At 41.9% G+C, this 15799-nt stretch overlaps 1 protein-coding gene across 2 annotated transcripts in view; it reads right to left on the reverse strand.

Annotated features, from left to right (window-relative positions):
* Positions 1-15799, reverse strand: part of LOC126184966 (sodium-coupled neutral amino acid transporter 9-like) — a 347307-nt gene that overhangs the window by 153648 nt on the left and 177860 nt on the right. Inside the window, exon 3 of one of the 2 annotated variants that reach the window (XM_049927662.1) lies at positions 15121-15259. In XM_049927662.1, coding sequence (XP_049783619.1) covers positions 15121-15259 — 139 coding nt within the window. The remainder of the gene's footprint in view (positions 1-15120; positions 15260-15799) is intronic. The other variant, XM_049927663.1, reaches the window with a different exon arrangement.

Below are 15799 nucleotides of genomic sequence, written 5' to 3' on the forward strand. Positions count from 1 at the left end.
CGTCGTCGTCGTCGTCATCGTCAACATCGTCGACATCGTCGTCATCATCATCATCATCATCATCATCATCATCATCATTTAAGACTGATTATGCACTTCAGCGTTCAGTCTGGAGCATAGCCCCCCTTATAAAATTCCTCCATGATCCCCTATTCAGTGCTAACATTGGTGCCTCTTCTGATGTTAAGCCTATTACTTCAAAATCATTCTTAACCGAATCCATGTACCTTCTCCTTAGTCTACCCCAACTCCTCCTACCCTCTACTGCTGAACCCATGAGTCTCTTGGGTAACCTTGCTTCTCCCATGCGTGTAACATGACCCCACCATCTAAGCCTATTCACCCTGACTGCTACATCTATAGAGTTCATTCCCAGTTTTTCTTTGATTTCCTCATTGTGGACACCCTCCTGCCATTGTTCCCATCTACTAGTACCTGCAATTATCCTAGCTACTTTCATATCCGTAACCTCAACCTTATTGATAAGGTAACCTGAATCCACCCAGCTTTCGCTCCCATACAACAAAGTTGGTCGAAAGATTGAATGGTGCACAGATAACTTAGTCTTGGTACCGACTTCCTTCTTGCAGAAGAGAGTAGATCGTAGCTGAGCGCTCACTGCATTAGCTTTGTTACACCTCGCTTCCAGTTCTTTCACTATGTTGCCATCCTGTGAGAATATGCATCCTAAGTACTTGAAACCGTCCACCTGTTCTAACTTCGTTCCTCCTATTTGGCACTCAATCCGTTTATAGCTCTTTCCCACTGACATTACTTTCGTTTTGGAGATGCTAATCTTCATACCATAGTTCTTACATTTCTGATCTAGCTCTGAAATATTACTTTGCAAACTTTCAATCGAATCTGCCATCACAACTAAGTCATCCGCATATGCAAGACGGCATATTTTGTGTTTACATATCTTAATCTCACCCAGCCAGTCTATTGTTTTCAACACATGATCCAAAAATAATATGAACAACAGTGGAGACAGGTTGCAGCCTTGTGTTACCCCTGAAACTACTCTGAACCATGAACTCAATTTACCGTCAACTCTAACTGCTGCCTGACTATCTATGTAAAGACCTTTAATTGCTTGCAAAAGTTTGCCTCCTATTCGATAATCTCGTAGAACAGACAATAACTTCCTCCTCGGAATCCGGTCATATGCCTTTCCTAGATCTATAAAGTATAGATACAATTCCCTGTTCCACTCATAACACTTCTCTATTATTTTTCGTAAGCTAAATATCTGGCCTGACAGCCTCTAAGAGGCCTAAAACCACACTGATTTTCATCCAATTTGTCCTTAACTAATACTCGCACTTTCCTTTCAACAATACCTGAGAAGATTTTACCCACAACGTTGATTAAAGAGATACCTCTGTAGTTGTTACAATCTTTTCTGTTTCCATGTTTAAAGATTGGTGTGATTACTGCTTTCGTCCAGTCTGATGGAACCTGTCCTGACTCCCACGCCATTTCAATTATCCTGTGAAGCCATTTAAGACCTGACATTCCTCTGTATTTTATGAGTTTCGAGTTAATTTCATCCATCCCAGCCGCTTTATTGCACTGCAATCTATTGAGCATTTTCTCCACTTCCTCAAATGTGATCCTATTTCCATCATCATTCCTATCCCATTGTACATCGAAATCTGAAACACTACTGATCGTATTTTCACCTACATTGAGCAACTCTTCAAAACACTCCATCCATCTGCCCAAGGCATCAGCAGGATTCACCAGCAGTTTTCCTGACCTGTCCAAAATACTTGTCATTTCCTTCTTACCTCCCTTTCGAAGACTGCTAATTACACTCCAGAATGGTTTTCCAGTAGCTTGACCCAAAGTCTCCAACCTGTTTCCAAAGTCTTCCCAAGATTTCTTCTTGGATGCTGCAATTATCTGTTTGGCTTTGTTTCTTTCTCCAACATAATTTTCTCTGGCTACCTGAGTTCTAGTATGTAGCCATTTTTGATACGCCTTCTTTTTCCTTTTACAGGCTGCCTTGACTGTGTCACTCCACCAAGCTGTTTGCTTCATCCTACCTTTACACAGTACTGTTCCAAGACATTCTTTAGCCACTTCTAGTACTGTGTCCCTGTACCTTGTCCATTCCTTTTCCAATGACTGTAATTGACTACGTTCAACTAACTGGTACCTTTCTGAGACCACTGTTATGTACTTGTGCCTGATTTCATTATCCTGAAGTTTCTTCACTCTTATCCTCCTACATATGGACCTGACCTCCTGCACTTTCGGCCTCACAATACCAATTTCACTGCAGATTAAATAGTGATCAGTGTCATCGAAGAATCCCCTGAATACACGTGTATCCCTCACAGCTTTCCTGAATTCCTGATCTGTTACTATATAGTCAATGACAGATCTGGTTCCCCTGCCTTCCCAAGTATAACGGTGAATGTTCTTATGTTTAAAAACGGAGTTTGTGATTACTAAGCTAATACTGGCACAGAAATCCAAGAGTTGTTTCCCATTCCTGTTGGCCTCCATATCCTCTCCAAATATAACCATAACCTTTTCATACCCCTCTGTTCGATTTCCAATCTTGGCATTAAAATCACCCGCGAGCAGAACACTGTCCTTGTCCTTTACTCTAACAACTACATCACTGAGTGCGTCATAAAAACTATCCATCTTATCTTGATCTGTCCCTTCACAATGCGAATATACTGACGCAATCATGATTTTCTTGTTAGACACTGTCGAATCTATCCACATCAGTCATTCGTTTACATACCTTATTGCAACTATGCTGGGTTCCATTTCTTTCCTGACGTAAAGCCCTACACGCCATTGTGCTATTCCTGCTTTGACTCTTGACAGGTAGACCTTGTATTCTCCCACTTCCTCTTCTTTCTCACCCCTTACCCGAATGTCACTAACAGCTAAAACGCCCAACCCCATCTTACTTGCAGCCTCTGCCAGCTCTACCTTCTTCCCAGAGTAGCTCCCATTGATAATAATAGCTCCCCATCTCGTAACCATTCATTTGCCGAGTCATATCTTAGGAGTCCCTGGCTTTTCAATTAGAGGTGGGACTCCGTCACCTCCAAAGGTCCGAGGCATTTTGCTCTGATTGTTGCCAGCATCATATTTAAAGTACCAGGGAAGCAGGTTCCTACCCTTACTTGCCCCGGGTCCCATTGAGTTTTACCCCTAACGGTTGAGGGACTAACTGGTGGATTTGGTCGTCTTTGCCGTCTGAGCACAAAGGTGACCACCACTCAGAATATGTCCGAGATGCCCAGCCTTATTCCAAAGTAACTGGTATCCTGACTGTCAGGACCACTTACTTGGCCACTCATACGTTGCCCGTGGTTCATGAACTAGGACATGACAACAGGAACCCACACCATGAACCACAGAACTCTGAGTATATACCCAAAAATAGACGCGACTTTCATCTGCTTGTTGTAGGTGGCAACATCGTGAGAGTGATGGCTCACAGTGGCTTGTGTCCAGTGGTGGCTCGCGGGGGTGTCGATGCACTCGCGCTCTTGAGCCTCTGATATGTTGACAGTACTTCGAACGTGTTTTAATGTGCAATGAGTGTTTGTGCACTACATTATTTCTGGCTGTTTAAGCATTGTGAGTACGTTGGCAGAGAGTTATATATGCATTATCTCAGTGATTTACGAGTAGTTTTCAGGTCTGCACATAAGTGTACCACATTAGTTCGGTGATTTACGAGTAGTTTGCAGGTCTGTATGCTGTGTACTGCATTATTTTGACAATTTATGAGTCGATTTCGTGTCTGCACATCAGTGTACTGCATTATTTACGAGTAGTTTGCATGTCTGTGTGCTGTGTAGTGCATTATTTCGGTAATTTAGGAGTTGTTTGCATGTCTGCAAAGCCTTTAACATGCGCTATTTCGGTAATTTATGAGTAGTTTGCAGGTCTGTAGGCTGTGTGGCGTGACCCCAAGCATGTCAGGGCATGTATTTTGTATCAGTGTAATAAATAAACTATGTGAAATCCGTCCCTAAATAAATTGCTCGAAAATAAATAAAGTACACTCCTTCCTCTCTCCAGCAGCCCATCGCAGGCTGTCATTTTCCTGCCATTCACCCCCCCCCCCCCCCAGACCGCCATCTAGGATTACATCATGGGAGGGACGACAGTGCCCTCTGCTGGCAGTACCGTGTACTAGGTCAGTTGGTCTCCAGACCTCATGGTGGACAGACCAAATGGTGGTACTATCTCAAATTGTTTAAATAATGACTGCATACAAAATAAAGACTTATGTCCACCATAGGCCGAGTTCTCTGCCCACAAATTCCTGGGAAGAGGTCTTAGTTGGATGACTTTGATTAGTGGAGGTAGCCTAAGTGACCTATCTTCCTGCTACTTTCTTAGGTTAATAGAGGTGGCCATGGTGTGTTGCATTGTCCTCATGGAATTTGAACTTCCTGCCATTTTCTGGCATAGGGGAGTGGAGAGGATTAGGTTAGTGGAGGTAGCGCAACTGACCTGTCATCCCGCCATTTGCTAAGGTTAGTAGAGATAGCCCAAGTGTCCTTTCTTTCCTGCCATTTTCTAACATTAGTGGAGGTAGCCCAATTGACATATCTTCCCTCCAAAATTCAAACTTCCCGCCAGGGGGACGTGGCACTCTCCCACCATCTTGGGTAACGGTACTCGTGTCATCAGGTGACATCACGGCAGCCGTATTCAATGACGCCAATCGCGCCATCAGCTGATGTCACATGATGTCACGTACTTGCGGCATAATCTGATGCCACGGCCACCATCTTGGATGACGTCGTCAGCTTACGTCACGGCCACCACCTTGAATAATGGTACTTTGGGTCGCACAAAGGTTGTCCTCTACTCGTGAAACACAGGCTAGCTATGTGATCGTCATTTCAGCGAGACTGACAAAGAGCGTAGACAACATTTGGAGGCAAATCGAATAGAAATTCTCAAGCTCGATCATTCTGACCCCGGAACAATGGATACAATCGAGTTCGACTTGCTCAGTTGGAGCTTAAGCACAAATTAATTTGGAACGTCAACAAAACAAACAGCCATACATGTGTTATCGGTTGGTGATCATATCTCAGGTGCGTTGGAAAGACTGAACTGATATCAATTCATGGTCATCTTTTTTGTTGCAAACAGTTGATTTCAGTTTGTGGTTTATTTCTTTGGAAGAAATACCACCACTGAGGTGTCGAATATCGGTCGGTGTACGCGCAACGCAAGTCAGCTACAGGATCTTCAAGTCAATGAGACTGACAAAGAGCATAGACAACGTTTGGAGGCAAACCTATCAAGAATTTCTCAAGTATGAGAGACTGTTTGTAAAGGTATTATCCTCACAGATCCAGTAGCTCGAAATGTCTCTCTCAAACACCGTATACTATTCCCAGTCAAGGTTCCGTTTGTAAGGATGATGAATAAGGTCAGAGAAAGATAGATAGATAGATAGAGAGAGAGAGAGAGAGAGAGAGAGAGAGAGAAGAGGGGGGGGAGGAGATGGACAGAAAAAAGGTAGGAAATGGATACAAAGTAGGGGATGAAGGATATGGAGAATAAATAAGGGAGGGGCAGATGGGTTGAGAAAGTGTGGGATAAGAGATATGTAGGGGGAAGGTGATGGACAGAGATAGTGGGGGCAGGGGGGAGCTTGAATCGGTCCTGGAGACATATTCTAACAGCTTAAGTTGTTAAAGTGACCGCTCGCAACAAGTGGGAAATGCGGTTTGGAACAAATTCTCATGCGTCACTGACAGCTGTTGCCAATGCATATTCGCAGAATGCGAATCTATTTCGTATTGTTTACTACAGCTATAATCAGCAACATAGCTGCATGTCTGAAGGGAGTTTGTACTGTGAAGATACACCGTATAAACACAGAATTTTAACCACCAATGATGTATCTAACCATTCCTTGACGGGCTAAAATTATGGTGTAATATTTGTCTCCCTGTGCGGGCATAAGGGTTGGGACTACGTGACTTATGGGAGTTTGCATCACTGCTGGAGGCTTGGTCGGACAGCCGAAGTGGTTAAGGCTACTGCTCGCGATTAGCAGGGTATAGGGGTTCGAGTACTAGCCCGGAACAAATTGACGTCAATGCATAATCGCATAATGTGATTCTATCTCTTCATGAGGATTTTTCGTATATTTTAAAAAAAGTATTCCTTAAATCTACTTTTCAATTGTATCTCTACAACAGCACTTTCTTTCTTCGTTGTTATTTCAATTCTTATCGAAGGGGCGTGGTGACAGAGGAGAAAATCACTCTTCAGGCAAAGTTTACATATGTTTAAAAGAGGTTTTAAAATACATAAAACATATTGATGGAAATTTATTTATGATTTTAAAACATTTTAGATGATTTTACATGGCACTTAAAGTATAATAACTGAGTAGAATGTTAATAAAGCTATGGTGTAATGATCTTGATCATGATGGAGAAGGACCCTGTAATGAATAATCAGAATAAGCAGACAATGGGAGGACTGGGGAGAGAGAAAATGAGAATATCGTGTGAGGTGGAGCACTGTTAAAGTTTTAAAGGGGAGTATATCTTGGGATGTATTTCATCTTTAGCGTGAGGGAGTTGGTTGAAATTTTTCTGGGAGACGATGGATAAGGCATGAAGACGCTTGGAAGGTGGAATGTGGCTGTAATGACGGAGCTGGATACCTCGACTTGTATACATGGTGGTCCAATGATCGTGACCTGGCCAAATATCTCACGAAATAAACGTCAAACGAAAAAAACTAAAAAGCACGAAACTTGTCTTACTTGAAGGGGGAAACCAGATGGCGCTATGGTTGGCGCGCTAGACGGCGCTGCAATAGGTCAAACAGATATCAACTGCGTTTTTTTAAATAGGAACACCCATTTTTTATTATATATTCGTGTAGTGCTTAAAGAAATATGAATGTTTTAGTTGGACCACTTTTTTCGCTTTGTGGTAGATGGTGCCGTAATAGTCACAAACATATGGCTCACAATTTTAGACGAACAGTTTGTAACAGGTAGGTTTTTTAAATTAAAATACAGAATGTAGTTACGTTTGAACATTTTATTTCGGTTGTTCCAGTGTGATACATGTACCTTTGTGGACTTATCATTTCTGAGAACGCATGCTGTTACAGCGTGATTACCTGTAAATACCACATTAATGCAATAAATGCTCAAAATGATGTCCGTCAACCTCACTGGATTTGGCAATACGTGTAATGACATTCCTCTCAACAGCGAGTAGTTCACCTTCCGGAATGTTCGCACATGCATTGACAATGCGCTGATGCGTGTTGTCAGGCGTTGTCGGTGGATCACGATAGCAAATATCCTTCAACTTTCCCCACAGAAAGAAATCGGGGACGTCAGATCTGGTGAACGTGCGGACCATGGTATGGTGCTTCGACGACCAATCCACCTGTCATGAAATATATGCTTTTCAATACAGCTTCAACTGCACGCGAGCTATGCGCCGGACATCCATCATGTTGGAAGTACATCGCCATTCTGTCATGCAGTGAAACATCTTGTAGTAACATCGGTAGAACATTACGTAATAACTCAGCATACATTGCACCATTTAGATTGCCATGGATAAAATGGGGGTCAATTATCCTTCCTCCCATAATGCCGCACCATACATTGACCTGCCAAGGTCGCTGATGTGGAACTTGTCGCAGCCATCGTGGATTTTCCGTTACTCAATAGTGCATATTATGCCGGTTTATGTTACCGCTGTTGGTGAATGACGCTTCGTCGCTAAATAGAACGCGTTGCAAAAAATCTGTCATCGTCCCGTAATTGCTCTTTTGCCCAGTGGCACAACTGTACACGACGTTCAAAGTCGTCGCCACGCAATTCCTGGTGCATAGAAATATGGTACTGGTGCAATCGATGTTGTAGCATTCTCAACACCGACGTTTTTGAGATTCCCGATTCTCGCGCAATTTGTCTGCTACTGATGTGCGGATTACCTGCGACACCAGCTAAAACACCTACTTGGGCATCATCATTTGTTGCAGGTCATGGTTGATGTTTCACATGTGGCTGAACACTTCCTGTTTCCTTAAATAACGTAAATATCCGGCGATCGGTCCGGACACTTGGATGATGTCATCCAGTATACCGAGCAGCATACATAGCACACGCCCGTTGGGCATTTTGATCACAATAGCCATACATCAACACGATATCGATCTTTTCTGCAATTGGTAAACGGTCCATTTTAACACGGGTAAATGTATCACGAAGCAAATACCGTCCGCACTGGCGGAATGTTACGAGATATCACGTACTTATACGTTTGTGACTATTACAGCGCCATCTATCACAAAGCGAAAAAAGTGGTCCAACTAAAGCATTCATATTTCTTTACGTACTACACGAATACGTAATAAAGAAAATGTGGGTTCCTATTTCTTAAGAAAAAGGCAGCTGATATCCGTTTGATCTATGGCAGCGCCATCTAGCGGGCCGACCATAGCGCCATCTGGTTTCCCCCTTCAAGCTAGACGAGTTTCGTTCTTTGTAGTTCTTTCGTTTGATGCTTATTTCGTGAGATATTTGGCCCGGTCACTATCAATAGACCACCCTGTATATAGCGGCTCGTTTACGCGCCTGGCTGTTCGGATGAGTACAAAGAATAAAACAATCTGATCACTAAAATAAATTTTTTTGGAATGCAGTGTCATTTTGCGGAAGAACTAGTAACTTGCCCCTCAGGGAGGCTTGTTGCCACGCAATTTGCGGTAGTTTCTCTGACCCAGCAACCCAGCAGACGCGAGGCACGATGAACCCAGTGAACAGCAGGAGAGACGTCACAGTTAGCATACATCACGCAAACATTCTAAAAAAAAATTCAGTTTGTTCGTTCAAAGTTGTTTGTAGAGCTCTGTTTTTGTGGGTACAAATTTCTAGACCCAATAAGATTGTCTGATATTTTATTAGTATGACCAGACGAAAAGAAAATAAATAAGCCAATGTGCCCCACATGAGCACCATCTATCGGCTAGTTCTCGTATCTTTCAAATTTCTGAGGCATTTATTGACAGAGATAGTGAGTGATGTTTTACAAGTTCTGAGTTTTGATGAGTGAGCTTTTATTTTTTGAAATATTACTCTTTGGTTTTTCATCTTTTACTGCCTGATAATGTATAACACCTCTCTCGTTATGTTTCTTAATCTTCATTACAGATCTGATGATGACAGAAACTATATACACACACATCAAAAAATGTTTTGCATCACCTCGGTTCCGAGAGTTCCGCCCGCAGCTCGTGGTCGTGCGGTAGCGTTCTCGCTTCCCGCGCCCGGGTTCCCGGGTTCGATTCCCGGCGGGGTCAGGGATTTTCTCTGCCTCGGGATGGCTGGGTGTTGTGTGATGTCCTTAGGTTAGTTAGGTTTAAGTAGTTCTAAGTTCTAGGGGACTGATGGCCATAGATGTTAAGTCCCATAGTGCTCAGAGCCATTTGAACCATTTGAACCGAGAGTTCCGGAACCTGTACAGAAAATTAGAAAGGAGATAAATATAAAAATCATTTCCACCCTTTCTATTGCTCATGAAAACCACACATTGCATGTTGTACCACCATACAGCGAGAGCTTCAGAGGTGGTGGTCCTGATTGCTGTACACACCGGCACCTCTAATACCCAGCAGCACGTCCTCTTGCATTGATGCATGCCTGTATTTGTCGTGGCATACTATTCACAAGTTCATCAAGGCACTGTTGGTCCAGACTATTCCACACCTCAACAGTGATTCCGCGTAGATCCCTCAGAGTGGTTGGTGGGCCACGTCCTCCATAAACATCCGTTTTCAATCTATTCCAGGCATGTTATATAGGGCTTATATCTGGAGAACATGGTGGCCACTCTAGTCGAGCTATGTCGTTATCCTGAAGGAAGTCATTCACAAGATGTGCACGATGGGGCGCATATTGTCGTCCATGAAGACGAATGCCTCGCCAAGATGCTGTCAATATGGTTTCACTATCGGTCGGAGGATGGATTTCACGTACAGCCGTTACGACGCCTTCCATGACCACCAGCGTCAAACGTCGACCCCAAGTAATGCCACACCAAAACAGCAGGGAACCTCCACCTTGCAGCACACAATGGACAGTGTGTCCAAGGCATTCAGCCTGACCGGGTTGCCTCCAAACATGTCTCCGACGATTGTCTGGTTGAAGGCATATGCGACACTCATCGGTGAAGAGAACATGATGCCAATCCTGAGCAGTCCATTGGGCATGTTGTTGGGCCGATCTGTACGGCGCTGCATGGTGTCGTGTTTGCAAAGATGCAGAGCCATAATCCGCAAGTAGCGGCCATCCACTGCAGTAGTAGCCCTTGTGCGGCTGGAGCGAGGCTTGTCATCGACAGTTCCTGTCTCTCTGTATCTCCTCCACGTCCGAACAACATCGCTTTGGTTCACTCTGAGATGCCTGGACACTCTACTTGTTGAGGGCCCTTCCTGACACAAAGTAAGAAAGCGGACGCGAACTAATCGTGGTTTTGACTGTCTAGGCGTGGTTGAACTACAGCCAACACGATCCGTGTACCTCCTTCCTGGTGGAATGACTAGAACTGATCGGCAGTTGGACCCCCTCCGTCTAATAGGCGCTGCACATGCATGGTTGTTTACATCTTTGGGAGGGTTTAGTGACATCTCAGAACAGTCAAAGGGACTGCCTATGTAATATAGTATTCACAGTCAACGTCTATCTTCAGGAGTTCTGGGAACTGGGGTGATGCAAAACTTTTTTTTGATGTGTGTGCTATGATTTGTAACGAAATAAAGGAACAAAAAAATATAAGTTACCGCGCATCGGTATATTGAAGCCATAACGGATGGAGTTATTAATTTTAGTTTATATTTTCCACTCTAATTTTTTATGCTTTTCGACAACAAAATTATGATTTTTTTATCTGTATGAAATAACGTTCATGTTTACGGGATGAGAGACAGGAATATGTTGATATAAAATAGATTATTACATCTCAGTTCAGTTTTTTTAACAAAATGAAACGAACATTACCAGCACATTAACTCAGAGTGTGAGAGACGTTTGCACGGAACATTATGACATTCATTTATAAACGTTCACCAACAAATCTAAATCCACTTACGTTGAATGTTAATTTCTGTAAGATGACTAACTTTGTAATTTTTGTCTATAAGCACGTCTTATATTTATTATTCATCCTTTATCCATCACATACTCACTGTATAGTATTGTATGGAGTACTGCTAATGCCTGTTTGTTGACAGTTCATTCAAATTACTCGGTTACGCAGCTATGTGTCTCAATATCATCCTTTCCCTATTACTTCTGATTCACATTAACTGTGCTACAAAATCTCTGCATACACTGTTCCATGACTAAATACAGGTCGTTTCGCCAGTGGCATAATCATCACAGAGTGCTGAAAAACAAGAACTGTTGCTACAGTCAATAACGATTTTTGGCTTCACCTGTGTTAAAGGTGGTCTACTGATTGTTGGAGTTCAACTTGTTGCCCGGCGATCCAGTTTTACTGCGTATATTGTTTCCCTGAATTAGTTTAAATGAATGTCAGGTCGACTCTTTCATCAAGGCCGTGGCATATTTATTCCACAAGAAACAATAATTGCTTCCGACTGAATCGATTCTAAAAAAGTAGAATACCCTGCTTGTCCTCTATTATGAAAGTTATTAGTTGTACATCTCAAGCAGTTATAACCTAATTAGACAGCCACCCTACACTTCATTCGACAATTACGCCGTGTTTCAGAAAACGTCCTATACTTCTACAGGTCTTCATTGAGTGCCCCTAACGCACGTTTTGTTCCATTAACTATGCCTGTTTGTATAATCTTAATTTATAGATGCCCCCATGGTACTTCTCTAGCGATCACGACTGGTTAGGCATTAATCAGTCAGCTATTACAGAATCTCAATAGATCTCCCTCCTTATTTCATCATAAACTCTCATCGTATACAGAATCATTTGTCTTTCGTAGAAAAGCAATTATTTACTCTAATATGTCTTGTGCACGTGTACTGTTATCCTTGTGAGGAATGTTACGGTATTGGTCTCACTGTCTTAACTGGGTTATTTATTTATACTCTATTTTATCTTTGCGTTGTCTGTTTGTTCGTTTGTTATACGCGTGGAAGAACAGAGAAAACTGCTTGTAAACAGCACTGTTCAGTAAAATTATTTGCAGAAATTTTCTCCATTTTGTTCCTCATTTATGTAGAATTCATACATGGTAACAAACATATTTGAAAAGAGTGAGATAACTTACGTCAGTACATGCTATTCCTCGTCCTTTGATCGTAATCAAACATTTTCCTCAAAATATTATTTAATGTTTCTTTACGTGACGAATGAATGAGGGTTGTGATTTATTGTGAAACTAGCCAAGTACCCGGCGTCGCCCAGGTACGTATTTATTCCAGTCTTCTATTAGTCCATTTCATCCTTCCCCCTCACTCTGTGAACCTCCTCCTACTGCTCTCTCTGCCATCCCCCCCCCCTCATCCCCCCCCCCTCTCTCTCTCTCTCTCTCTCTCTCTCTCTCTCTCTCTCTCTCTCTCACACACACACACACACACACACACACACACACTAGACAACAGGAGACTGGTGGCTCTAAACCACCTGCCCCTCACCCTCCACAATATTTCTTTCCAGATCGTAACTGATATGTGTACCAGATTTTGCTGAAATCGTTTCAGGGGCTTAAGACGAGCTTCTTACCTATAGTTTTGCCTACGTACGCAAATGTGAAATATATTTCACAAATGTTTAACATATTTCAATGTGTACACATATTTCATCTGTTATCTCCAGCGAATTTCAGCCTGCAGTTTCATTTTCACGCAGTCAATGTTTGTCATCGTATCTCTTGAACTACATATATGTCGTACAATGATATAATTTTGTAGGTACATCGAGTGGTATATGTGGCTACTGCCTGCAAAATGTGTTTCGAATAGATTTAATATTAAGAAAGTAATAAATGAAAGAGTTGTACTTCATGCGGCAGTTTTACTGCATGAAGAGTGAAAATGTAGTAAGTTGGGGTTGTCAGCGAGAAAAAAATTCATAAAGGTTTGAAATTATATGTAAACTTCGTTGCAAGTCACTAAGTGCTCTCATTTTCAAATACTGGATGAATAAAGTATGAGTATCATGTCGTGGCCTAAACTGCTTTTTCATCTCACCTCCACCCATTTGATAGGTGATCCTTATCCTCCACAGCGATTCTTCCCAGACAGTAAGTGGTATTTGTATAAAGTTTGGTTGAAATCGGTTCAGTCGTTTAGTAGGAGATGTGGAACATACACATGTAAGTACATTTTCATAGCGTGTATGGATGCAGTGATGTACTTGCATATTTATGGACGCTTTAACCCAAGAAATTATTCACAGTTCGGTGCTCAAGAAATATATGCCATCGCCTCTTCTCTAATCGTCAACGAATCAGGGCTGGTGAAAATTTTTTCGACCAGCGAGGTTCGAAATCTCAATCACGGGAACTGGGAAAATCGCATTCGCGTCTGTCAGCCAGTTCGGCCACGGAAGAGATTATGTCCGTGAAAATACATAATTTACAGGTAGAATTTAAAGATTTATTTTTGCTTACAGTTTTTAATATTTAACATCTATTATCTCTAAATTTAGTTAATAATAAAAGAGAACTATTCAGTTTTTGCAAACGTAGAAGGCAACCATCTTCACGGTTTTCGTATGTAGACCCAGTCAACTACCAGGTTAGACTGCTTTCGCAATCATTACGAAAACTGGATAACACTTTATCGTTAAATGAGAATAGCCGTGGCTTCGAGATGTAAAGCCCATCTCGGTGTTCCACAATCTCACTTACTTTTCCAGATTCTAATTGTAAAATGTCGGTAGATGAATGGAACGTGTACGGATCTCATTCAGTGTAAATAAAGGAGTGTCACATTTTGGCAGCGAAGTGTGTCTTTAGGCGCCTAAATCGCCAAGGTTTCCTTTTGATTCGTATGAGATCATATGATATGTACGTTTTTGTTTTTGAGGTCGATGAAAGAAAGAAAGACACCGGAGAAATTCAGTGCCAGCACATCAAACACGCCTTCAGGCCTCTATGCCAATTTTCATTCAGTGCTTTCGTATGGCATCATATTTTGGGTTAAGTCATCATTAAGGAAAATAGAATTCATTGCACAAAAGCGTGTAATTAGAGCAGTAGCTGGAGGGCAGCCAAGGTAATCTTGCAAAAATTTATTTAAGGAACTACGGATATTCACTTATGAAATTTGTTATTAATAATTCATGTCAATTCAAAAGCAATAGCAATCTGTATAGCTTTAAAACTAGGAGAAAGGCTGATCTTCACTACTTTGGGTTAAAGCTAAGTTTAGATCAGAAAGGGGTGAATTATGCTGCCACGAAAATCTTTGGTCACTTGTCAAATAGCATCAAAAGTCTGACAGTTAGCCAACCAACATTTAAAAAGAAAAGAATTTCTGAATGGCAATTCCCTCTACTCAGGAGACGATTTTTTTTAGATATTAATTAGTAAACTTACAACTAAAAAGAACTTGAATTATGGCACGTAAAGAAACATTTTCTTAAACTGACACGTTTCACAATATTACGACGTGTCGTATCTACTCGTATTATCCGTGGAACAAGTTTTAATGTAATATAATGTAATATAGCAGCAATGGGCCGACCCAGCTTAACGCCCCCATTCTAAGGAAGGGCCAACATCAACACTGTTACATACTCTACTGCGAATAGATTTGGGATTTAATCGAGATCACTGGTAAACAGCCTGGTGAGCAGGAGCATCAGTCATCGTCTCTCTTCTTTTTGTCACCCATAGCCTGGTGACAAAAGTTTATTCCACTACCAGGGCTAGAAACGGCTACCATTGGGTCCCAATACCCATCGCTAGTAACCACGACCATAAGAGGTGAATGTACTCGAGTATAAATTTCGTGCTGGAACTACAGAACCACATCACATCATAGGTATTATAAGCACAAATCTTCTTTGTGGCAGTACTAAAGTAAAGATGAAGCATCTGGCCATTCTATTTAAAATTTTTCGTTGAAGTAGGCCTACTTACCAGTGCAGACTCATCTTCTGGTGCGTATGCTCTCAGTTTACTGTAGTATTGAAAGCGATTATATGTCATTGAGTTCATCTCGTCTGGTAGCCCATTCCTAAATTTTTCGTACGTGTTCCCATGGTAGAAAGGTGGTCTTCTGAAAAACAAACGTTATGTCATGTGTTAACATAACATTAAAATGATCATGCATTTCACTTTAGCGACTACAACACACAGGAAAACAGTATCTGATAATAACGGTTCTTATGTTACTACTCAGCCGCCTCTACTTAACACTTTCGACTAATATCTACATTTAAAATGTATATGTACAGTAATTTAGTTTAGAAAATATTATCACTGATTTCCGTGCATTTATTTGCAAACCTACAACTTCATTTTCAAATCTGTCAAATTTCAACACTTATTTCCCTATTCTCTTGATGTTTCCTGGAATATTTTGTATTTGTCACCACATGTATTGGACCAACTGTTCAGCCGGTGAGAAATCGACCATTGTCGAATGTCGAATAATAGCGGGTAGGTCGGGGAAGAATGCCAGTGTGCACTCGGTGTGCTTGCCGGGGGGTCTCGTCCGTAATGTGGAGGAGGCCCTTCCGGCAGCTATTGAACGCACTGGGTGTGACCGGCTGCAGATAGTAGCACATGTCGGAACGAATGACGCCTGCCGCTTGGG

The sequence above is a fragment of the Schistocerca cancellata genome, chromosome 4 (assembly GCF_023864275.1).
Source record: "Schistocerca cancellata isolate TAMUIC-IGC-003103 chromosome 4, iqSchCanc2.1, whole genome shotgun sequence".
NCBI classification, from domain to species: Eukaryota; Metazoa; Arthropoda; class Insecta; order Orthoptera; family Acrididae; genus Schistocerca; species Schistocerca cancellata.